The sequence below is a fragment of the Lotus japonicus genome, chromosome 2 (genome assembly GCF_012489685.1).
Source record: "Lotus japonicus ecotype B-129 chromosome 2, LjGifu_v1.2".
NCBI classification, from domain to species: Eukaryota; Viridiplantae; Streptophyta; class Magnoliopsida; order Fabales; family Fabaceae; genus Lotus; species Lotus japonicus.
Window position 1 is genome coordinate 82848835 of NC_080042.1, and position 23873 is coordinate 82872707.

The 23873-nt window shown below is 40.6% G+C and overlaps 3 protein-coding genes across 3 annotated transcripts; 2 read left to right on the plus strand and 1 right to left on the minus strand.

Moving 5' to 3' along the window:
- Positions 1 to 2935: 2935 nt before the first annotated feature.
- Positions 2936 to 3588, minus strand: LOC130735785 (uncharacterized). The gene is made up of 2 exons (XM_057587682.1): positions 3212 to 3588; positions 2936 to 3002 (listed from the first exon to the last, which is right to left on the minus strand). The coding sequence occupies exons 1-2, from the start codon at positions 3535 to 3537 to the stop codon at positions 2996 to 2998; spliced, it is 333 nt and encodes a 110-aa protein (XP_057443665.1). The 5' UTR covers positions 3538 to 3588; the 3' UTR covers positions 2936 to 2995.
- A 6896-nt stretch (positions 3589 to 10484) lies between these two features.
- On the plus strand, positions 10485 to 15707 carry LOC130737132 (uncharacterized). Its single transcript, XM_057588900.1, has 6 exons — positions 10485 to 10856; positions 10933 to 12748; positions 12962 to 13240; positions 13336 to 14454; positions 14942 to 15084; positions 15510 to 15707. The coding sequence occupies exons 1-6, from the start codon at positions 10485 to 10487 to the stop codon at positions 15705 to 15707; spliced, it is 3927 nt and encodes a 1308-aa protein (XP_057444883.1).
- Positions 15708 to 16462: 755 nt separating this feature from the next.
- LOC130740334 (thioredoxin reductase NTRB-like) lies at positions 16463 to 22707 on the plus strand. Its single transcript, XM_057592902.1, has 2 exons — positions 16463 to 17528; positions 22280 to 22707. The coding sequence occupies exons 1-2, from the start codon at positions 16490 to 16492 to the stop codon at positions 22348 to 22350; spliced, it is 1110 nt and encodes a 369-aa protein (XP_057448885.1). The 5' UTR covers positions 16463 to 16489; the 3' UTR covers positions 22351 to 22707.
- Positions 22708 to 23873: the final 1166 nt, after the last annotated feature.

Genomic DNA, 23873 nt, shown 5'->3' on the forward strand with positions numbered 1-23873 from the left:
AATGCAATATGGTTAACAAAACATCGAATCGTCCTCACACGTACGAGTTTAACCACAAGTCTCAATTTAAAAGGACCCGAAGATCAAAGTCTTCTTGCGACTAGGCTGTGAAAAGCCGGAGTACATATTGCACTCAGTGACATTTCCATGGTCACTATGGTTCATCCTCGTGACGACCATTTCCCGTTTTTCACAATCATTTCCAAGTCTTAAATTTTCCTAAAGGTCTCGTTAATTAATCAAAGCATTTCAAGTGGAGTTAATCAAGTTATGAGGTTTATTATCGAAATCCAAGTTCCATAAATTCTCAAGTTCCAAATTCCAACTATTCAAAGTTTCCCAAATCCCCCAAATATAATCCCCGGAAAAGTCTAAGTGTTCAAAGAGGGCTAGATCTCAGACCTAAGGTCAGGACCTGCCTAGGGTTTCCTCTCAACCCGAAAGATCAACAACATCAACTCAAATGTCCTACGCTCCGCAATCGCGTCAACACGCACAATTCGATATCAATTCAACAATATTCAGCTCTAAAGAGCGATGCAATAAGAGTATGGTGCGGGAATCATAAGACAGAAACCAGTAAACGGCCGAAGCCTCTCAGAAAACGGAGACACACGTCTCATATAAGTTCACTCGGCCAAAGCCTCCAGAAAAAAACTTTCCAATTTCAAACGATCAACAATACCCAAGCAATATTCAATAACAAGCAATATTCAATATCAAGCAATATTCAAGTCGAATTTATCGACGCCTATAAATCATTAGCTAGTAAGTAAGTTGCCCTAACCTTGAGTTGTTCTGGTCTCGCGGTGCAGGTCTCGCTCACAAGCTTGTTCAGTCAATCCCAAAGTTTCCACAATTGAACCTTTGAGCAAGCAAAGCAATAATGAATCAAAACAAGTCGATACAGTCGAAACAATCCTAACTAATGTTCGACGAAGCTCAAGAAGCTTCAGAGTACAACATTTAGGCACGAATGGAAGGGCTTTCCCCGAATGGATGAGTTTTGACTCGATTCAAGTTTTGTACAAAAACACTTTATTCGCTAAAACGTGCATAACTCGAGCTACAGAACTCGGAATGACACGAAACCGGCGCCAAAATTTCGACAATTGAAAGAGCTACGCAATGGCTCAGGTCATAGGGACACGGTACCCAAGCAAATAGGTTTCGGCCACTATAGAAAATAGGGTTTTCGAACTTTTTCTTCGATCTAAATCAATTCCAAGGTATTCTTAGGCGATATCTAGGCCAGGGAAACTCTCAGAAAAATTATCGGGTCGAAAACTGTCGCAGGGGTATTTTGGTCATTATCTTCAGCTCAGAATTTCAAAATTGGAATTTCGAAAAACAAATTGGATGGGATCGATCCTAACGACATTTATAACAACTAATCCTACTAAAGCTAAGCTTAGTCGTGAATTTCCAGCTTAAAGAACGGAACTTTACCCAGAAATGGGTTTTTCCAACAGAAATTGATCCCGGCGGCATTTCGGCGACATTCAGCAGAAAACAACCGGATATTCACGCTCTAGAGCACGTAGGCAATAAGTTTAGACACTAAAATCAGCTTATTTGGACAGTTTTACAAAAAGCTCAAAACTTTGAGCACAGAAAGACATAGAAAAAGTCGACAGATCTGACGATCAGAAGTTAGGGATAGCATCAGTACCTCGATGTCTACGCGTAGCAACGAACGGAACGACGATCGGTCAAGAATTGGAAAAATCACTTTTCTTCCTTTTTCCTCTTCAATGTCTCGGCCGTGTGTGTGTGTTGTGAAGCTATTTTTTTGATTTTTTTTTTTAATTTTTCATACTATATATAGGAAATGGAAAATGCGGAAAAATGAGAATTTCGCGAATCCGATTTTTCCTACTGATTCCAACGTATTTTAGACACGATATTCTTCCCGCTGAATCTTCTAATTCTCCAAAGAAATATCAGTATGATTTTTGGTTTTCGAGGCTTGTTTTTAATGTGTACCGGCTTAAAATGCACTTTATGCACTTTATTATTTTGACCTCAGATGCAGAAACTTTCTTCTGAAGAAAGATCTGGAACGTCGATTAGAGTGGGCGTACGCGGATGAAATCTTTATTTGAAGCTCCGAATAGAAAAAGTCTTCATCGTCCGTTGATTTTAGGGTTTCTGAACTATCAGTGATTCGGTTTCGGCAAACTTCCGAGTATTGGAATTTGACGTTCTTACATTCTAGGGTTTCGTATCGAAACGCTCGTTTATAGACGAATAAGAGAAGTTCTAACATTTCTCTGAAAATTTTTGGAATTAGTTTTCATCGTGCCTTAAAGAGTAAATTAGCTATTTCCTAGCGTTCTTGACCTAGGTTAAAGCGAATACTAACCGTGCTATAACCTTTATTGACTTGGATACCATCCTTAGCTTTTTCCTGAACTTTCTCCTTCACAAATTTATTCCATTCAATAGACACTTGTTCAGGTTTTCCTTCACGTTACCTCAAATTAATCGTGAAAAGGAATTTTATTCGGTTTATTCCAAACTTAAAAACTTGGGTCTCACAACCTTGGTTTTCCCGCTTAGATCCATGATAAACCTTCTCAAGAAATTGACTTTGCCCAACAAAGATTGTAACTGTTTTTTATTCGACGGTGGTTGAGTATCGAAGATTGCTTTCGCCTTATTCTGGTCGATTTCAATGCCCTTCTTATGAACAATGAATCCCAGAAATTGCCCTGCAATTACACCAAAGGCACACTTGAGTGGGTTCATTTTCAAACCGTACTTTCTCATTTTTTCAAATGACAACTTAAGATGTTCGATATGAACATCCTGAGATTTCGACTTTACTACAATATCATCGATATACACTTGCATAAATTTCTCAATATATTCATGAAAGATAGTGTTCATTACCCTCTGATAAGTTGCACCGGCATTTTTAAGACCGAATGGCATCACCACCCATTCATATGTTCCTAGTGCCCCTGGACACCGAAATGCAGTCTTCGACACATCATCCTCTGCAATGTAAATTTGGTTATACCCCGAATATCCATCCAGTAAACTTAAATTTTCATTTCCTGCGGCAGAATCTACCATCATTTCGGCCACAGGCATGGGATATTCATCTTTCGGCGTAGCCGAATTTAAATCTCTATAATCTATGCAAACCCTCATTTTACCATTTTTCTTAAGTACAGGAACTACATTAGCTAACCAATCGACATACCTGGCTGTTCGTATGAACTTTGCTCCAAGTAAGCGCTCCACTTCCTCTTTTATCTTTGAGAACACCTCCGGGGCGAATCTCCTTGGGGCTTGCTTCACTGGTTTCCTACCAGGCCGAATTGGTAACTTCAACTCCACTAACTCCCGGCTTAAACCCGGCATTTCGTCATAATCCCATGCGAAGCAATCTTTGTATTCCTGCAACAAACTAACAATCCGATTCTTAAAACCCGAATCGATCAACGAACTTACATACGTCGGCCTTTTCTTAGTCCCATCTCCTAAATCAACCTCCTCCAAAGGATCCTGAGCCTGCATTTTTAACATGGGATCTAAAGATTGCTCGAATCCAAGGGGTTCATCATCATATATACAATCAAGAACCGGTTCTGATCTGTCTTCATTAAAATGATCCAAATCTAGGCACTCCTCCGGTTTGCAAATTTCTTCATATTCGGCTTCCTTTGCCGTTCCTATATATTGTTCGGCCTCCAAGGCCGTCTTTATTCTCATCTCGGCCGCATAGGCCGATATTCGAGCTACGCTCGACTCAATCATCTAATTCGACGATTTGCCACTCTCCAGTGGCATTCTGAGCACGAAAGTTTTTATTCCAAAGAAATCCGTACTCCGGATGAAGATTCATCGCATAACTAGTGGAACCTTCCATGTGTTCTTTTCCTTCTGATTCATACGGAGCGATGTTTGCCATCCGCTTCTCGAAATTCTTTCTGTCAACAAACTCCACTTCAGCTTTGTAGTAACTCTGGTCAGCATCAACATTTTCGACCACCCCATCTGGCCTCCAAATTGACAGCTTTTGATGAAGGGAGGACGGCACAGCTCCCACCCCATGAATCCATTCTCGTCCTAGCAACAGATTGTAGTTTGCTTTCGATGGCACTACCACGAACAGAGTAGGTCGAGAAACAGTACCAATTGTGGTGTCCACCAATAACATTCCCAAAGACTTAGAAGTTTTTCCCTCGTAATCAGTCAACATCATGTTATGAGGTTGCAAATCCTCGACAGATTTCCCAATCTTCTTAAGCAGAAACTTTGGCATCAAATTTATGGCGGCTCCGCCATCAACCAAGACTTTATTGACGCCTACTCCTTCAATGCGGGCCCACACAAAAAGCGGTTTCAAATGCTTCTTCATCTCCATATCTGGTTTCTTGAAAACGGCACAATCATCTTCGATTCCTCCTTTAGTCATCACATAATAGCACAGTGGATTGTCATCATCCTCCTCGACGTAGTAATCCTCTTCATCATCAGTGATTTCAGTTTTCACATCGAACTCTTCTGGAAGGATCGAGACTAAGCTGCACATGGACTCAAACTCAGACTCCAACATTTCAAAGTTGTCCTTCATTTCGACATCTTCAGACTGTTTCTCTTTCCCTTTTGCCTGGTTAGTAGTCACCCAATTCCCAGCATTCTTCATACTCTGCTTAATCACCTGAATAGGAACCATAGGAGCCCCACCACTTTGGCCCAAAAGTTGGTACTTGACTGGCCTCTCAGAACTGGATTGGCCTGCCTCGAAGGCTTTCTCCCTCTGGTGACGCCTCCATTGAGTTTTTGTCATTGGGTTTCGACCTAGATACGGCCTTGGGACATAGGTATAATTCTTATGATTTCGAGAATTATCCATATAGGCAGACCCACTTCCCAATTCGACCACCTTAACCTTAGGGTGAGGCGCCTGACTCCTTGCCATCCACTTGTTGAACGGAACTCGACTTGGTGGCATATAAGTTCGACCACGCCCTCTTCTGAACCCAAAAGATCCCCTTCCCCTTATGAAGGGAGAATCAGCTCGTCCTCTGGACCCAAAACTAGGAGGCCTTTCCGGTATTACTGCGCGGCGTTTCTTGATTTCAGCATCTTCTATAGCTTGAGCAGCCACCTTGTCAAACACGACACTGCACCTTGGGCACAACATCACTTCAGAGTAAGACTTTTGGCAACGCTGCAGGAATTCCAACAGGCTTTCCTCCGACCGAGGGTAAACCACCTTCTTAGCGGTTTCGACATCTTCTTCCACGGAAGGAGCATCCATTCCCTCTTCAGACAATTCGACCTTCTCCATCCCTGGAGTAGGCCCCGCAGCTTCGATATCATCTCCTCCAGTAGCAACCTGATTCAAATCAGACAACTCAACCATCATTATCCCGGCTGGCTCGACGTAATTGGCGTTGCCAATTTGCATTGGGTCAGAATCAATCTTCATAGCAGCCTTATCCTTTTCCTCGAACTTGAGCCGTCCTTCTTTGATTGCAGTTTGCACCAGATCCCTGAAACGTACACAATTATTAGTCCAGTGACTGAATACATTATGAAACTTGCAAAACTTTTTTCCTTTCCTTTGGTCGAAAGGTACTTCTTTTTGATCAGGAGATACTTTAATTTGACCATCTTTTAACAGAATATCATAAATCGCGTCGCATTTAGTAACATCAAAATTATACGCTTTCACAGGAAATTTACCAACACCTTTGTTTGTTTCCGCATTTTTAGATTCATAGGGTTTTAACATCCTACAAACATAAGGAGGTCCTGATACCAATTCGGCCACATCAACCTCCTGCTGTTCGATATCATCACTGTTGCCTGGATAAGAGTCATAATCGACTTCATATTCGCAACTTTCGACGAACGCAACTTTACCCTTCTTGGGAACTCTATTAAATTTTTCTTTTTCGAGTTTCAAATTTTCAATCTGTCTGACCCTGTCAGCCAATTGAGCCATGTCCCTAAGATGTTGGGTATCTATCTTCTTACGAATTGAGTAGTCTAGGCCGCCAGCCGCCATTTCGACTAACTCATGTTCTGGGACCTGAGTGAAGCACTTCGACTTCATTTGTCTGAACCTATTCAAGTAATCATCTATGGTTTCTTTGAATTTTCTTTTCACGCTGGCCAATTCCTTCAGACTGACTTTCGACTCACCCCTGAAGAACTGTTCGTGAAAAACTCTCTCTAACTGAGCCCAATTATGGATTGAATTAGGCAACAAAGTAGTAAACCAGGTAAAAGCATTTTTAGTCAAAGAGCTCGGAAAATATTTCATCTTCAGGTTCTCATTATTTGCTATATCCCCTGCTTCTATTTGGTACCTAGCGATATGTTCGACTGTCGACTCTCCAGTATCCCCCGAGAACTTGGTGAACTTAGGAACTTTCCATCCTCTAGGCAATTCTGTTTGCAGGACGAATTCGGAGAAAGCCGAAGCAAAATGGGGTCGATTTGCATAACCCACATTGAATCCATGTTGGTTCAATAACTGTTCGACTATGCCTGCTATATTTTGATGCCCCCCAACGTTATTTTGTCTAACTCTCTCGACTACCCTATCTGCATCCATATTTCGATTTATTAAGATAGGATTTTCAATGTTCAGAGGCATTTGGCCACCAAGGTTATCCAATTGATTTCGACCTTGCACTACCGCCACTTCGGCATTTGCTTGAAGCGGAACATTCTGAGGAACCGCATTTATTTCGACGGCATTATTCGCCGCTACCCCCACAAGATTCGCCACCTCGTTTCGAGGGACTCCAAAAGCGTCAGCAATTCGACCCATTTGTCTCGTCAACTGCTGATACGACTCATTTGTGTTTTGGATTAAAGGATTAAACACAGTTCCTATTTGTTGGGCCAACATATTCACCATTTCGTGGTTACTATCATCCATTTGTTGCCTCAATACGTTAACAGAGGTATTTGTCAACGAAGTCCCTAAATGGTTGACACTCGCCCCTGCCATCCCCTGAGGATAAATATTATTTCGACCCCCGACATTGGAGGCCGAAGCCTGGTGTTGATTCCTCGGGGATCCGACTGACATTACGTTATCTGAATATATGGCAGGAAATGTCCCTACTCCAGCCATTAACCCTGGAGGCATCCCAAATGGCGGATTCACCGGCATGTTCACCGGTTGAGGGCGAGATGCCCCAGCAACCATTTGTGATACGACTGGAGTCGTCGGAGAGGGCACTGTAGCCGCTTGCGTCACCACAGGTATAACATTTTCGGCCACATTGGTCGTTGTTGCCTGTGCCGTTCCAGAGTTCAAGGCATTTCCCTCAACATTCACTCCAGCACCGGGATTTCCGGTTTGATTTGCCGAAGGTCCAGTATTCGCGGGAGGGGAATTACCACTTCTCGATCTACCATTCGCCATACTTACTAGTCTTCCACTTCTTAAACGCATAAACGTGGGTTAAGTAAGTTTGAATGATAACCGAATTCAACAACTATTTTCACAAAGAGGTCCCACTGGGCGTGCCAATTTGTTTACACTAAATTTTGGTAAAACAAATAGAGAATCCAAGGATCAATCTGGGACTGGATTCGAGTCCTCTTGGGTTCTTTGGTGAAAATGAATTAAATTTAGTCACTCAAAACTAAAGAGATTTAATAACAAATTAGAAACAAAACGAATACATTCGATTTAAATGATAAAAGCAATAAATGAATTTTCTAAATCTGAATGATAATAATGAACTATAAGATGCAAAGTGTTACACGAATCCCTACTTTTTCACTCTAACTTGGCTTGTAATCATTGTGATTGATTGTAAGCACTTGAGAATTTTCGAGTAAAGATTGTGAACCCCTATTCTTTCTACAAACCTGCTATTTATAGACTTAAAAATGTAACTGACTTCTAACGGTCAATTGATAAAACCATTACAAGTGTCTTCTGAATATGTCTTCGTCCTACACGTGTCCTTTTTTGCTCCTTACGTGTCTTTCGCGAACTGTCTTCAAAACAACCGGCCTCCCGTAATGGATTCTTCACATCTCGAAAAAATACTTTCCAGCCGAAGTCACTTAGCACTTGGTAAATTTTCTTGAGTCTCCTTACTTTCGACTTCATAGGTCGAAATTATGCAACATAGGTCGAAATTATATAAAATTGTGTAGTTAACACCGACCCTGTCCAAAATAATCTTAGATTTTGAATTCCTAATACCGACCATTCTTCCACAGTATCGTTTGATTTAGATGCTATGACTCCAAAATTTCTTGTCATATTGTTAGTGTAACACTATGAGGTAACATGTGGTCTTATAATATTACTAGGAGGAGTTCGATTTGAGGTAAACTCTTATCATGTTCAAATTATTTTAATGATAATTAATTATTTTTTATATAATTATTATTATCCTTATAAACTTTCACATCACTGATATATTTTTCTTTCAATACATGAAATGATTTTGAATAAAAATGGTTCAATCAATCATTTAACTAGGTTGTGTTTGTTTTTGAGTTGATATGAATAAGGAGAAAGCAACAGTTTGGTTTTTAATGTAAAAAACAGACATGTGCTTCTAGTGGCTTAATTTCTTAAAACCTCTACCTGCATTAACAGCATAAAAACTATTTATATTGAACATCATCTTTTTTTAGAATAATATTAATATATATGCACCAACAAATAAAGTGGCATGCAGTTCCATGTCTAATTTCTTTCTGTTTGATTGCCTTAATTTGTTCTGCATACTAAAAAAAGTAAATTAGGGGAGAAATTCCTCGCTAAACATTGAAAAATCCCTTGCTAAAATGGAATCTGCGACGGAATAAATTCCGTGGCAAAATTTGGTGTCGTGAAATATTATCCGTAGCAAATAATTATATTCCGTCGCTAAAGCACTTATGCCTTTTGATGGCGTCACTAAACAGAGAGGGTAGAAATCCCTCGCTGTAATAGTGACGGAATTTGCAACGGAAAGTAATCGGTGGCAAAATTAGCATCGCTAAAAACATCATAAAGTTGGCTTAAATAAACAGATATAGATTATTTTATTGCAATGGGTCTCCTAGGGTTTTGGGAGTCAACACAGTCAACGCCGCCTTTGTTGGTCCTTGGCTGCGCCGCCTAGCCGTTTTCCTTCCGGTCTACGTTTTTTCTACGTACTGTTACCTGTTCTGGAAACAAGTTCCCTAGGGCATACCTCTGGTGCTGTCGCTTAGGGCTCTATTCTTTCTTCTTGCTGTGAGATCAGAGTTCCTTCACCTGTGCTCGCGATAGCCCTCCCTCCTGGCATTCCTGATATCGACTTGCTGGGTGAAGAGGACGAAGTCCTGAACATTGGGGTGGTCGATATCGACCCTACTCTTGTGGCAGATGTTTGGCTGATCGGGAAAGTGCTGGCTCCTCACGTGGTGAGCAGGATCGGGCTCATCAAGTGCATGGAGAAACTATGGGAGTCTCGGAGTTGCGAGGAAGTTCGTTATGTAGGAGGAAATCTCTTCGCGTTTAGATTCACCACCACCAATGCTAGGGACCTGGTTCTCCGATCGGGCCCTTGGTTCTTTGATCGGTTCCTGATTGCCTTGAATGTCTTCAACACGAGTGTGGATCCGAGCACCATCCCTCTGAATCGTGTTCCGTTCTGGATTCAAGTGCACGGCTTACCTTATACATACAGATCAGAGAATCTTGCAAAGTCTCTGGGCAGAGCTTTTGATGGCTACCTGGGTTGGGACAAGTATTATGGACCGGGTCTCCGTTTCAGGGCGTGGGTTAATGTCGAAACTCAGCTGAGACGAGGGCAAAAGATTGCTGCTGCTGGGGGAAACTCCATCAAAGTGTTCTTCAAATATGAGAAGCTTGTGAATTTTTGCTACCGTTGCGGCCGGCTTGACCACATCAAACGACACTGTGAGATGGAGGCGACGGCGAGTGAGATTTATGGGGGATGGCTGAGAACAGAAACTGATAATGAGGCCACCGGCAGAAGAGGCCAGAACTGGCAACGGGAGGAGGCACTACCCAATGAGGAAGAGGGAGACCAAGAGGGATATGAGGAAGTAGGAGATGATTCTGCTGTGAACACCAAGGCTGAGAACGAGCTTGATGTTGAAAAAGAGGTGGCCACGGGCATGCATAATGGAACATCCAAGGAAAAAGCTTTGGGCTCATCAATTCCAGTACAGACCGTGGGTGAAGGAAAAAAAGGAGAGGAGACCGTGGGGTTTATGGGAGAAAAAGACAAAGGAAAAGGTACACAAGATTTCTTTTTTGATAGTAAAAAAATTCCACATCATGTGGGGAAGCCTTTGGCAAAAAGAGGGCAGGGGATTTCTATTCGTGAACCAAAGAAACTTGAGAATAATTTTAAAAAGAGGGCCCATGTAGCATCTTCTTTGGGTGGCCACTTGCCCACAGGAGGATCACCACCGTTGAAGAAATCTAATACCGATACTGGATTGGGGATGGCGGAGACTGCGGTGCAGTCCCGCCCACCTCAATGAAGATTCTATCGTGGAACTGCCGTGGGCTTGGGAACCTGCGGGCAGTACGAGCCCTGAAAAGGCTCATCCACTCTAAAGTTCCTGATGTGGTACTTGTTATGGAAACTAGGCTATATGAGTCGGAGGTTTTGAGACATAGAGGGATTGGTGGTTTGCACAATGTTTTCCCAGTTCAGTGCGCAGGACAAGGGAGATCCAGAGCTGGAGGGTTATGTCTTTTTTGGGGAAGTGAATTTGAAGTTGAGGTAATATCAGCTTCTTTACATCATATTTTGTTTAAGATTTTTCATTCTGAGGATAGAACAGAGATGAGGTGCTTGGGAGTTTATGGTTTCCCGGATGAGAGGAAGAAAGCAACTTGGGATTTGGTTCGTCGGTTCACGCCAGACAGCTCTATTCCTTTTATGTGTTTTGGTGACTTTAATGACATCCTCTCCCCGGCAGATAAACTGGGAGGGGACCCCCCCTGATATTGATAGATTACAGGAGGTGTCTCATGCATGTGCTGATTGTGAGTTGCATGAGGTTGATTTTTCAGGTTACCGGTTCACTTGGTCAAATAAGAGGAAGAAGCCTGATACAATTGAAGAGAGATTAGATTATGCTCTTATTAATGAGGCGTGGGGAGCTCTATGGCCAGTAATTTCAGTCTATCACTTACCTCGCTACAGATCGGACCACAATCCGATTCTGGTGTTCAGTGGCTCTCGGAAAATGAGGAAAGAGTTGGCTAGGTCGAATTTGTTTCGTTTTGAACAGTTGTGGTTGCAGGCAGGGGATGAATGTGCTGAGGTGGTGACCGAAACATGGGAAAGAATGAGGGGAGATCTACCCGATAAAATTTCTCAGGTGGGGTCGGTTCTACAGGGGTGGGGAAAGGAAAAATTTGGAGATTTGCCGCGAAAAATTTCAGATCAGAGAGGCCTTCTAGAGAGACTTCAGAGGAGTGATCAGACTGATGAGGTGGTGGAGAGCACCAAGGAGGCCGAAAGGTTGTTAGATAGTTTGCTTGAGCAAGAGGAGGTCCTGTGGGCACAGAGATCCATAGCATCTTGGCTAAAACTGGGAGACCGAAACACTGGTTTCTTTCATCAGAAAGCTTCACAGCGGCGGCGCAGGAACCTGATTGAGCTTCTCAAAGATGATAATGGGAGGAAATATGAGGATGACAGGGACATTTCTAGAGTGTTGACAGAGTATTTTGGGACTTTGTTCTCCACTTCTTCTCCGGTAGGGGTGGAAGAAACGACTGCACTTGTGGCTGGGCGGTTATCACCAGCTCATCTGGAGATTCTAGCAGATCCGTTCACAAAGGAAGATGTTGAGGAGGCTTTATTTCAGATGCATCCGACGAAGGCTCCAGGTCTAGACGGATTGCCAGCTCTTTTCTATCAGAGATTCTGGTCAGTAATAGGAGATGATGTGGCTCAGTTTTGCTTGGAGATTCTCAGTGGTGCGAGATCACCAGGTACAATTAACCAGACTTTGCTTGTTTTAATTCCTAAGGTGAAAAAGTCTGTGCATGCAAACCAATTTAGACCAATTAGTTTATGTTGTGTGATTTTTAAAATTATTACAAAAACAATTGCAAATCGGTTAAAATTGATTTTGCCTGATATCATATGTCATTCGCAAAGTGCGTTTGTACCTGGTAGATTGATTACAAACAACGCTTTAATTGCTTTCGAATGCTTTCATTATATGAAGAAGAAAATAAATGGCCGGAATGGCATAATGGCTTTGAAATTAGACATGTCGAAAGCGTATGACAGAATTGAGTGGCCTTTTTTGAGGTCGGTGATGGAAAAAATGGGCTTCCCACTTTGTTGGGTGAATTTGATTATGAGTTGTGTTTCTACAGTTAATTTTTCTATTATGTTAAATGGCAATCCGCAGCCACAGTTTGCACCCGGAAGAGGGTTGCGACAGGGTGACCCGTTATCCCCTTATCTGTTCATCCTATGTGGTGAGGTTTTTTCTGCACTAATTGAGCGACAAATGTTGTCTGGTGGCCTTCATGGTCTTAAAATTGCACGTTCTGCACCTGCTATTTCTCACCTTTTGTTTGCAGATGATAGTATAATTTTTTCCCGTGCAAGTGTTCATGAAGCAGAATGTGTAAAAAATATTTTGCGAACATATGAACAAGCATCGAGACAAGTGATTAACCTGGATAAATCAATGCTTTCGGGTAGCCGAAATGTGCATGAAAATTGTCTTAATGAGCTTACACAGCTGTTGGGAGTAAAGGCAATTGAAAGTTTTGATAAATATCTAGGATGACCTACTATTATTGGCAAATCCAAAACTCAAATTTTTAATTTTGTTAAAGAAAGAGTTTGGAAAAAATTGAAAGGTTGGAAAGAAAAATCACTTTCCCGTGCTGGGAGGGAAGTACTTATTAAATCTGTTGCTCAAGCTATTCCGTCTTATGTTATGTCATGTTTTATTTTACCTGATGGTATTTGTGCAGATATTGACCGGATGATTGCCCGTTTCTTTTGGGGCGGAGATGTGTCTCGGAGGGGACTTCATTGGACAAACTGGGCTAACTTGTGCAAGAGCAAGTGTGAGGGAGGGCTTGGTTTTAGGGACTTCAAAGCTTTTAATGAAGCTCTTGTGGCTAAAAATTGGTGGAGAATTTACATGTACCCGGATTCTTTGTTGGGTAGAGTTTTTAAAGCGGTTTATTTTCCTTCTGTGACTATCTTGGAGGCTAGAAAGGGATATAGGCCAAGTTATGCGTGGTCTAGTATCCTGAAAGCGGGGGGAAAATAGAGGGTGGCTTGAGGTGGAGAGTGGGGGATGGTACAAAAATAAATTTGTTGCTAGATAAATGGCTCCCAGATGGTTCCCCTTTGGTTTATAGACAGGAAACTGTGGAAGACCTTAGGCTGGAGAAAGTGGCGGATTTGATAGATAATGGGCGCTGGAATGTTGAGTTGATCCAAGAGGCTTTTAGTCCTCTCACTGCCCAGAAAATTTTGGCAATTCCACTTGCAAACCAAGGTAATGTGGATTCTATATATTGGTTTGATTCCACTAATGGTATTTATGTGTGTAAGTCAGGATACAATTTCATCAGGTCCTTGGTGGCTAGAGAGGAGGCTTCAACATCCTCGGGTCCTCTACTCCAGACGAAGCTTTGGCGCAGGTTCTGGGCTAGCCCAGCCTTGCCACGGTGCAAGGAAGTAGCTTGGAGGGCTGTACAAAATTTTCTTCCAATGAGAGGAGAACTTGTGAAGAGGGGGATGCAGCTTGATCCATGCTGTCCTTTTTGCGAGACCGAAGTCGAGACATGTGGTCACTTGTTTTTGAAATGCCCTGCGGTAGAGAGGGTGTGGTTTGCGTCGGATTTGGCGATTAGAACTGAAAGTTTCAGCTCGGTTCATGCTTTGATGGTGGCGGTTTTAGAGGAGGATGATGTAGATTTTATAGCAGCAGTACAACAGCTTATGTACGTGATTTGGGAGGCTCGGAACTCCATGGTGTTTAATGGGAGGAATCTGGATGTGGGAGATGTGCTGCGGAGGTCATCCATGTTGAAGCCTTGGGATGATGGTATTCATATTCCTCAATCACTGACAGCTTCACGCCCTGCAAATTGGAAGAGGCCAGAGGAAGGAATTGTCAAAATAAATTTTGATGCTTCAGTTAAGAACGAGATTGGTGGTCTAGGAATGGTAGCTCGGGACTCTCATGGTGCGATTCTAGGAGCTGCAGCTTTGTATCCGGTTAGTGTGATCTCCCATTTGCTTGGCGAGGCTTGCGGTTTCCGATGGGCACTGAAGTTGGCGACGGAGTTTGGTTTCCGATCAGTTTGCTTTGAAACTGACTGCTTACAGCTATTTGAATGGTGGAAGAAGGGCTCTATTGGTTTGTCTTATTTAGATACTATTGTTCGCGAATGTCGTCTTTTTACTTCTGCTTTTAGTTATTTTCAGTTTACCTTTGTGAGACGTTCAGGTAATTTAGTTGCCGATTTTCTGGCTAGGAATGCCTCTAATTTCCCCAACTCTGTTTGGGTGGAAGAGGTACCTTATGATGTAGATCACTTGGTGATCAAAGATGCTTTGGCTTCATCGCCTGATTTGATTTAATTTAATTCCAGGTCAATTTCAAAAAAAAAAAAAGCATCGCTAAATCTTTTGCGAGGAACTATACGGTCCATCGCAAGTTAAGACGGAAAATATTCGTGGCAAATTGATTTATGTTCCGTCGCTAAACACTTGTAAATTTTTAATTCATTTAGAGATGACTTTTTTCGTCGCTAAATCTACCAAAGATTATTTTCTCTACTATCTAGCGAAATAGTTTACTTATCTAGAGACAAAATTTTCCCTGTATATGCTTTCTAGCTCTTGACCTGAACATAGCACCAGCAACAACTCAAACTATGATCACAACCTAGCTCAACTATCCTTACAGTAATTGTCACTGCTATGAGTTATAGATAACTCTGATTTCTACAATATATGGGTTGATAATAATGGTCAAGGAACTATAAGTAAACTAATATTTGAAGTCTTAGCTAACTATAATTTGAATGCATTAAACTTGTGGGGTCAGGCTGGCTTAGGTGAGCTAACTGGTGAGGTATGAGGTATGGTTATACAATATTGACTGCTCATTGAACAACTCACTGCCAAAAGCCACATATATTAGCACAATAAAGTTGAGGTATGATTCATGGGTGAGCCTATGACTATCAAATGGGCAACCTATCAGAGTTTCAAGTGCCAATCAATCTTCGATTGGGGACTTTGAATTATGTCTTCTCTCTCATAATTTAGCTTACATTAGTTCTCAGTGAAATATAAAGAAAAAGTGAATTATCTTGCAGCAACACAAGTACTAAACTCGAGCATGAAGGACACATCAATTTCTCAGGGTTCAAAATGGTGGATTTACCCATTTCCATACTTTGATACATTTGAATCTGCATTCATTTGGCTGTATTTGAATCCCACTTTCAAATTTCAAGTGTATTTATTTAAATCCTTTAAATCACATAATGATAGGATGTAAGTTTTATTCGAAACGTGTATACAGATGACATGACAGTTCAATGGGCAATTCGAGGACATTCCGGTTTTGGTCGTATGGTTAGGTCTAAGGATGACATTTGGTTAGTTGGTTGTGCAGGACACATAGGCGTCTCTGACAGCCTCCGCACTGAGATGTTAGCAATCTTTCACGACCTTGATATCTATAGGTAACATGGTTTTAGACATATTGAACTTTATTTTAATTCTAAGCTTGTTTTGAGTCTTTTGAAGGATGTTCATCTTACGCAACATCATTATGCTTCGATTATTAGTCGAACCAAGATGCTCATTCAGCATGATTGAGTTGTCTTTTGCTATCACTTGTTTCGTGAAAGGAATGTTGCAAAAGATTATTTGGCGAAGCATTGTGTTTCGTCTTCTTCTTCCGTGATAATTTGGGAAGCTCCGCATAATGGTCTTCCCTCTATTTTAGTAGCTTTTTTTTGGCACAACTTCAAAACTTTTTTTTTCATTTCCCCTTTGCTCTTTGTACAAAAAAAAAAAAGAAAACGTGTATTGAAGCAATGAGAAAGACCAACACTTTCAACAAAAAAAAAAAGAGGCCAACCCATTTTCCTTATAGCCCTTGATATAAATTTATTCAAGAAAAAACTTAATTGCACAATTTAATTTTTTTTACCGGTTAATCAGAATTCACTCTTTTATCACATTATAAATAAAATAAAATAAATCCAAAAAAATATGGAAAAACATATGATTGAATATCTAGGTAAAAAAAATTACATTATGAGAGCATATATTTTAAATTTAAATTCAATATATATATATATATATACATATATTAATTAATTAATCACAAGTATTTTCTTTTTCCTAAGATCGAGAATGAGTTCAAAAAATCAGTTTTAACCACCGTAACAGAAAATAATTTAATAGTATAGTTTAAAAATAGAATGATGTAAAATTAAAAGGAAAAGAGTCAAAGGAGGGAAATGAAATTTAGATTTTGCCCCAATCACAACTGGTCCAAACTCTTTACCGCAGCGCGCAACTTCGTCGGTGCTCGTCGCGCTTCCACTTCCTCCGCCTCCGCCGCCATGGCTGACAACCAGATCCTCAAAACCAAGCTCTGCATCATCGGAAGCGGTCCCGCCGCCCACACCGCCGCCGTCTACGCCGCCCGCGCCGAGCTCAAACCAATCCTCTTCGAAGGCTGGATGGCCAACGACATCGCCCCCGGCGGCCAACTCACCACCACCACCGACGTCGAGAATTTCCCCGGCTTCCCTGAAGGCATCATGGGCGGCGAGCTCATGGAGCGTTGCCGTCAGCAGTCTCTCCGCTTCGGCACCGAGATTTTCACCGAGACCGTTTCCAATGTCGATTTCTCCGCACGGCCTTTTAGGGTTTTCGCTGAATCGAAAACCGTCGTGGCTGATTCCATCATCGTCGCCACTGGAGCTGTTGCGAAGAGATTGCCGTTCACAGGCTCCGGTGATGGTCCTGATGGCTACTGGAACCGCGGGATATCGGCTTGCGCTGTGTGTGATGGTGCGGCCCCCATCTTCAGGAACAAGCCGCTGGCGGTGATCGGTGGTGGGGACTCTGCCATGGAGGAAGCGAATTTCCTCACCAAGTATGGTTCTGAGGTGTATATAATCCACCGGAGGGACTCGTTCAGGGCCTCGAAGATTATGCAGAGCAAGGCGTTGAGCAATAGCAAGATCAAGGTGATATGGAACTCGGCTGTGGTCGAGGCGTATGGGGAGGGAGATAGCAAGAGGGTTCTTGGTGGGCTGAAGGTGAAGAATTTGGTGACTGAAGAGGTTTCTGATTTGAAGGTCAATGGTTTATTCTTTGCAATTGGGCACGAGCCTGCCACTAAGTTCTTGGATGGTCAGCTAGAACTGGATTCTGATGGCTACGTTGTGACAAAGCCAGGGACCACAAAGACTAGTGTTGAAGGAGTGTTTGCTGCTGGGGATGTTCAGGACAAGAAATATAGGCAAGCTATTACAGCTGCTGGCACTGGTAATCTCGCGACCTTATCTCATCATTGTTACTTTATAGATTTACCTAAATTAGATACAACTATATAAGTGTTCATTGGTGTTTATCTGTGCGTTTGTGATCCTGAATTTGAAACATTGAAACATAGCCATGTTTGTGTTTCAATTATATTTGGTACTATCCATATTGTTGATTATCATCTTACAGTATTGGTGATAGCCCATTATTTGATTGATTGACCGCCGGTAAGACAAGCTGACTGACTTTTTCTCAAAATAGATTGGGAATGGGATTGATTCCAGAGAGAATATAGTTGTATGACATTGTATTGGTGAACAAACCTTCACCTTCACAGTCTATTTGGTATAGACAATACTGAACAGGTCGTGTGATTAGTTACGGGTTCATCGAAGGTGGTGTATTTTTTGGTATATATGATTGTCATTGTAGTGTAATGGTCTGAATGCCCTGTTTTTTGGTATATATGATTGGTATATATTAGGATGATTAATATTGAGGATGCTTTTTTCTTTTGCTGGGATTTGGTTTACTTTAATAAATCATTGCATTCTAAGAAAGACAGAAATTGTAACTTATTCCGGATTTTTATGACTATAATTCAAGATACTGTAGATGTAAGATAGTTCTAATGAATTAAGTGCTAACCTTCTTATCATTCATCAACTCTATGTAATTATATTTTTATCTCGCATAGTTTCTTTCAGAACTCCTAGTCTATTAATCTATGCCTTTTCTATTTTTATTTGTGATTGCTCAGTTAGTCCTTGGGTTAGATTAGATTACAGAGGTAAAATTAATCAGAGAAAGAGTTAATGTTCTTTGACATTAACTTCTAAACATTTGATGCTCGAATTGGATTATTTTCTAGTATTATGTGCTACTCCACTGATTGATTGCTTCCAATTACAACATCAATACTTTCAGCCATCATCAAAGATGGGTGTCCCATTCTGTTAGGAACTTCTGTACCATGACCGAGCAAGTTTGATATTTTCATTTTCGAATGAATTTGGCTCATTGCATTATACTCTGATAAAATCCAAGACCAAGAAGCGCAGAAAATGAGCATATGAAAGGAAAACTGCTTTATTTTTGGAACATAAGAGTTAAACTCCTTACAAGCACAGATAATAGGCTCTGAGTACACTAAGAAAATAGTAGGATTGTAAAAAAAAGGAAGACAAAAGCTAGATGGTACTCTGCAGAATCAGATGTGTTCTTTCATCCTAAAACACCTCTTCCTCTTCATACTTTCCTCTCTCAATTCTTGGCAATCCCCTACTCATTCACACCCACTATAAAATCCCATGTGACTACAAAGGATGATCTGGCCCACCTGCCCCCCCCCCCCCCCGTTATCTCCTTCTGATAGGAACCTGTACCCCATAGATATTGTTAGTCAAGTGATGTTAGATAAGTGAGTTATTTAGGGAGTAGAGGAGGGGGTACTATATATAAGGGAGAATTAAGAGGGATTGAGTATCCTTGGGATTATTTGGGAATTGGGACTAAGGAGAGCTAGTTAGATGAGTCTCTCTAATATTCATCTGTTTCTTGTAACCTGCTCTTATTTCCTAATTGGGAATTAGAGTTCTTACCGAATAATAACAGTTTCTTCGTCTTGGCTGACTTCTATCACCTTCATTCTCTTGGTGTGGATCTGTTCATGGTCCTAACTCCTATCAATATCACCACCAATAAGACTCTCCTGGTCCTCAAGGTGAAATGGCAAAACTGATTGTGAATGGTATCATAGTCTTCCCAATTATCTTCATGTCCCTGGGAAATTTATTTTCCCAATGTATCAAATCTTTCTAGTCTCATCCAATCAAATGTGTGTCTTATGGCTAGAACAACTGCTGATTTAGGAAAAATCTCTCCAATGCCTTAAAAGGGGACATCCCAAATTCCCAATCAAGGCATTCTGGGAGGTGCTGAACCAGAATTCTGCCACAGCAATCCACTTTGTCCATAGCTTTAACAAAACACCTTTAGTAGGTCTATATGGTTCAGTTGACGACCTCAATGTGACTATCCATTTCAGGATGATGCGCTGAACTAAATTCCAATCTAGTCTCGGTTAACTTCAAAAATTCTCCTCAGAATTAACGCAAAAATTCTGTTGTGGTCAGAATTCAGAAATTATTGATGTACGATATTCATGTGATCTTACCACTTCTTTAACAAAGAGTCAAAGGCTATTGTTTGCATCTGTAGCTGAATAAGGTTGGGACTGGGATGCCAGGACTAGGGGGTGAAGTGGCAATATTTCAACAACCTACCCTTCACCACCATCGAGGTATCCTGCCGCTTGACTGTTAAAATACATTAGATCTCTTCCTAAACTTGCTTAAGAAAGATTGGCTGCAGACCTACAGTATCCTTGCTGGATGCAATCATTGATGGATGTTTTGTTTGCATATGTTACATTTTACCGCAATCTTGCCCGTCTCTTTTCATTTGTTCCAATATAGAACCATGGTATCCTCCCGTAAATTCTTTCTGTACTCTAGTGTCCACCCTACTGAGATGAGTGAAATTCAGCCAATAGCAGAGCAATTTTATCAAACTTGTGGAGAAATAACAGTCTTTCCTTGATGCTGGATCAACTAACATGTCTGGAATGATTTTCTTGGTATTATAATCATTCAGTACTTCTAATAAAATCTGTAAGTCTGGACTGGTAGGTTCTACTAGTTCTTTGTTATTCGTTGCTCTAGAGAGTGCATCAGCAGCTCAATTCTCCCTCCCATGTTTGTTTTGGGTTTCAAAAACAAAACCTAACATCTTGGTGTCCTTCTTTTGCTCGCCTTCAATCATCAATCTCTGCTTCATTAAAAACATTAAGATTTTTATCAGCTCTGATAATGTAGTGCCCATCTAGGAAGAATTTGTCCATTTCTGGACTGAATTCTTAATTTTGTGTTTTTGACATCAACTCATGCTCGTAAACCAACTTCATCTCAGATTTTGAAACATGGCTCTGCTAATAAAAGCCAAAGGTTTTCCTGATTGCATTAGTTCAGCCCCAGTTAGGATGGCAATAGGCAGGGTCCGCGCTTTTTTTAAATATCAGTAGCCATACCCAGGTACTATAATATTAGTACTCATACTTGCACCCATACCGATTGATTTTTATGAGTATTTATCTGCCCCATATCCATTTAGAGGGTATTTACTCTACTCACGAAGAACATTTTTTACAGTACCTATCAGGTCTGAGTCAGCCCCGAAACTGGGATAGTGGGATCCCGGAAAGCGGGATGGTCGGGATAGTGAATTTTTGTCTATATTTTGTATAATATACATACACACACACACACACACACATACTAAATCAATGATAAGTATTACTTGAAATTCATGACAGATGCATACTTTCATAGTAGCAAACTAGCAATTAAAGTCGTAGTAGGCCTTGAACAAAAAGTCATTCAACTAAACACCAAAATGAAGTGAACAAAACATGGAAGAGATACAACCAAACAGAGTAGAGGAAATAAGAATACAGGACAGGGCAGAGTAAATAAAACATGACAGAGGAGAGAACAGTGGAGACCTACCTTACAAGAAGCTGCCGGAGTCTCGCGGCAGTCGTCTGCCGACCTGGTGCTTCAGAGAGCAGCACTAATGAGAGGGAAGAAGAGAGGGAATGGGTCGAGTGAGAGGGACTGGGTCGAGTGAGGGGAAAGGCTCGAGTGAGTCTGGTCGTCTACCCTAGTTTTTTTATTTTATTTTTTCCTTTGTACCCTTAGTTCCCCTTAGTCTGGATTTGCTATTCTACCCTTCAAATTTGTTCCTGAGTGGCTCAGATTTTCTGGAAATTTCATTAGGTGTCTAAGATGGACATATCACCTCATGCCTTATGGCCTCTCCTTCCATCTTGGGGCGTTAGCCTAGAACCCCATCGCAACTTAATTGCTGAGGCAACTGAGCCCACTTTAGATTCCAGTTAACATTAATTGAATGCCTTGTCCCGTATAAAGAAGGCTTACCCAATCCTAATCCTAATCCTGTCCTAACATAATGAAGATACTCCTATTTATAATAAACTAACCCTACTAAGGAAATAACACTGGTCCAACATAGGCCTAATTCAAATAATAAAAACACAGGGCCATGAACTCACTAACAGCAACAGATAACACTTAACACATGGTCACCCAGACTCAAACACCCCAGGCCCATTCTTTTGGATCCTAACGGAGAGTATTTACTTCTCATATCTGCGCAATTCCATGTTCTCCAAATTTTTCACGTCATTTGTATTTGGTTCTCATGTTTACCTTTTTTGCCTATGTTGTCATCACTACTTTGTGGGATGAATTTTGAAAAGATTATAATTACATGCATCATATTTGATGAGAGTTGGCTGTATTTTGAAATTAGCAAAATCTGATGTCCTTGATCTGCTGATGACCTTTGGTTACTGATGATGTAACTTCATCCATTAGATTTAGAACATTGTATAGATGATAATACATGTTGAAAGCACTAAATCCTTGTTTATGTGGAAATATTCAAGTTGAGCTTTTCTGTACTTACTGTTATTGAAGTGAAAGTAATAGGAATATATATTGATTCAGTTAAAGAGGACAGATTTTAGGCTTTGGGAATTGCCAAATTTTAGTGCTGTGCTGTCTTTGGCTGTGATCGTTATGGTCTGTCATTGCACTAAAAGTTTCTAAACCAATATGCTTCAGATTTTATTTTTATTTTTAACAACAATGGAAGTTGTGTTGTTGGTGCAGGGTGCATGGCAGCTCTGGATGCAGAACATTTCCTGCAAGGGATTGGTTTACAACAGGATAAGAGTGATTGACTAGCTATGGAATGTCCTGAGTCCAAACAATGCTTAATTAGAAGCAAAGTTTAATTGATTAGAGGCAGCACTCACTGTACTCTGGTATAAACTTTATTTGTTTACTGGTGTTGAAAATTTGATTGCAGCGGTAGACTTGCATTATTTCAGAAACGTTGAATCTTACATTCAATCGACACCACACGTACATGTATCATGATTTATTGGGTTTATGGTATGTTTTGGTTATTGTGATGATGCAAAGTGTTTGTTTGCATGTGTTTGTAAAGTGATATGCTGTAATGCATTCATGTTTTATAGTGCAAGTGTAAACTATTCTTCCATGCCTAAAATAACAACTCACATTTCCCATGTTTAGATAGGTTTTTGTTTCCCAAAATTTTCATTTTTTTTATAAGTGATTCTTTCTAGTTTTTAAAGAGCATTATATTCTTTCTGCAGTATTTATCTTTTTCTTAAATTTTTTTTATTAAAACTATCGTAAAATTCATCAAACATTCTTAATTAAGAGCACTGTTATCAAATAGCGGCCATAGCGAATTTTTGGCTAATCGCGACGCTGCTATTGCCCATTATAACGCGCTATTTCCGTTATTCGCCACTAAATAGCGGATTTTTGGCTCACCATGATGGTCCGTGATTGTGATTTGACAACACTGATTAAGAGTATTTGTTTAAAAGTGTAAATAAATGAATCATCAATTCTTTGAAAGTGCAAATAAACGAATCATGAATTCCTGTGGATAAACACTTCCTAGTTGGTAATGTGTAGTACTTTTCTAAACCGAATGAATTTATTGCAAGATTTGTGAGACAACCGCAGCTTGTCACTAACTACTGGATATCATATCGTCATGAAAACCTGAAAATTAGGTTGATGTTAACTCTACCTCTTTGCATCGTATTGAGCTCATTTATTTCCTCATCCTCTTGGAATTTTGAGTTGAGACACATGTCTAGGAAACTATTGAAGGAAATAATGAGCCGCTAGCAAGAACATGCAAGCTCGATAACACCTTATCCTCAACCAAAATTTATTTGTCAATATGTCGCAATCAATGATTTATTTGTCAAAGTGATTAAATGGTTGTAGCACTGAACAACAGATGATCCATTCAAATAATAGTACATAGTTTAGGTCATGATTTTAAGACTTGTGTATAAAAAAGCTCCGTCAAAAGAGATAGTCCTCCTACCTTAAAACTTGAATTGTTACCTTGAAACTTGAATGTAACGTATGTAGAATCATGTATTAATTCATTCCACAAGTCAAAAGCTAATTCATTAGCTGAAGTGATGTTTTGTTTGTTTCTAGTGTCTAACATTTATGCAGAACACGCTCCCCAGCTGTTAAACTAAAAACACAAAAAATGCTAAAAAATGTTACAAGAGGAAGAGTTCTAAACAAATAACTCAACGAAGAATATCAAATCATAAAAACTCGATGATCGCAAAAGACGGCAAACACCACACACGCTTTGGAGATCCCTAATGAGAAGTCTGCCTGGCCAAAATATCTACTG

What these genes read in the sequence shown, in the direction of transcription:
- LOC130735785 (XM_057587682.1), bottom strand. Translation starts at nt 3,537, where the DNA reads ATGTTAAAAATGCAGGCTCAGGATCCTTTGGAGGAGGTTGATTTAGGA.
- LOC130737132 (XM_057588900.1), top strand. Translation starts at nt 10,485, where the DNA reads ATGAAGATTCTATCGTGGAACTGCCGTGGGCTTGGGAACCTGCGGGCA. An exon ending in AGAAAGCAACTTGGGATTTG is followed by an intron (nt 10,857 to 10,932) that starts GTTCGTCGGTTC and finishes TCTCCCCGGCAG; the next exon opens with ATAAACTGGGAGGGGACCCC. An exon ending in GCCAAGTTATGCGTGGTCTA is followed by an intron (nt 13,241 to 13,335) that starts GTATCCTGAAAG and finishes AATGGCTCCCAG; the next exon opens with ATGGTTCCCCTTTGGTTTAT.
- LOC130740334 (XM_057592902.1), top strand. Translation starts at nt 16,490, where the DNA reads ATGAAATTTAGATTTTGCCCCAATCACAACTGGTCCAAACTCTTTACC. An exon ending in TATTACAGCTGCTGGCACTG is followed by an intron (nt 17,529 to 22,279) that starts GTAATCTCGCGA and finishes TTGTTGGTGCAG; the next exon opens with GGTGCATGGCAGCTCTGGAT.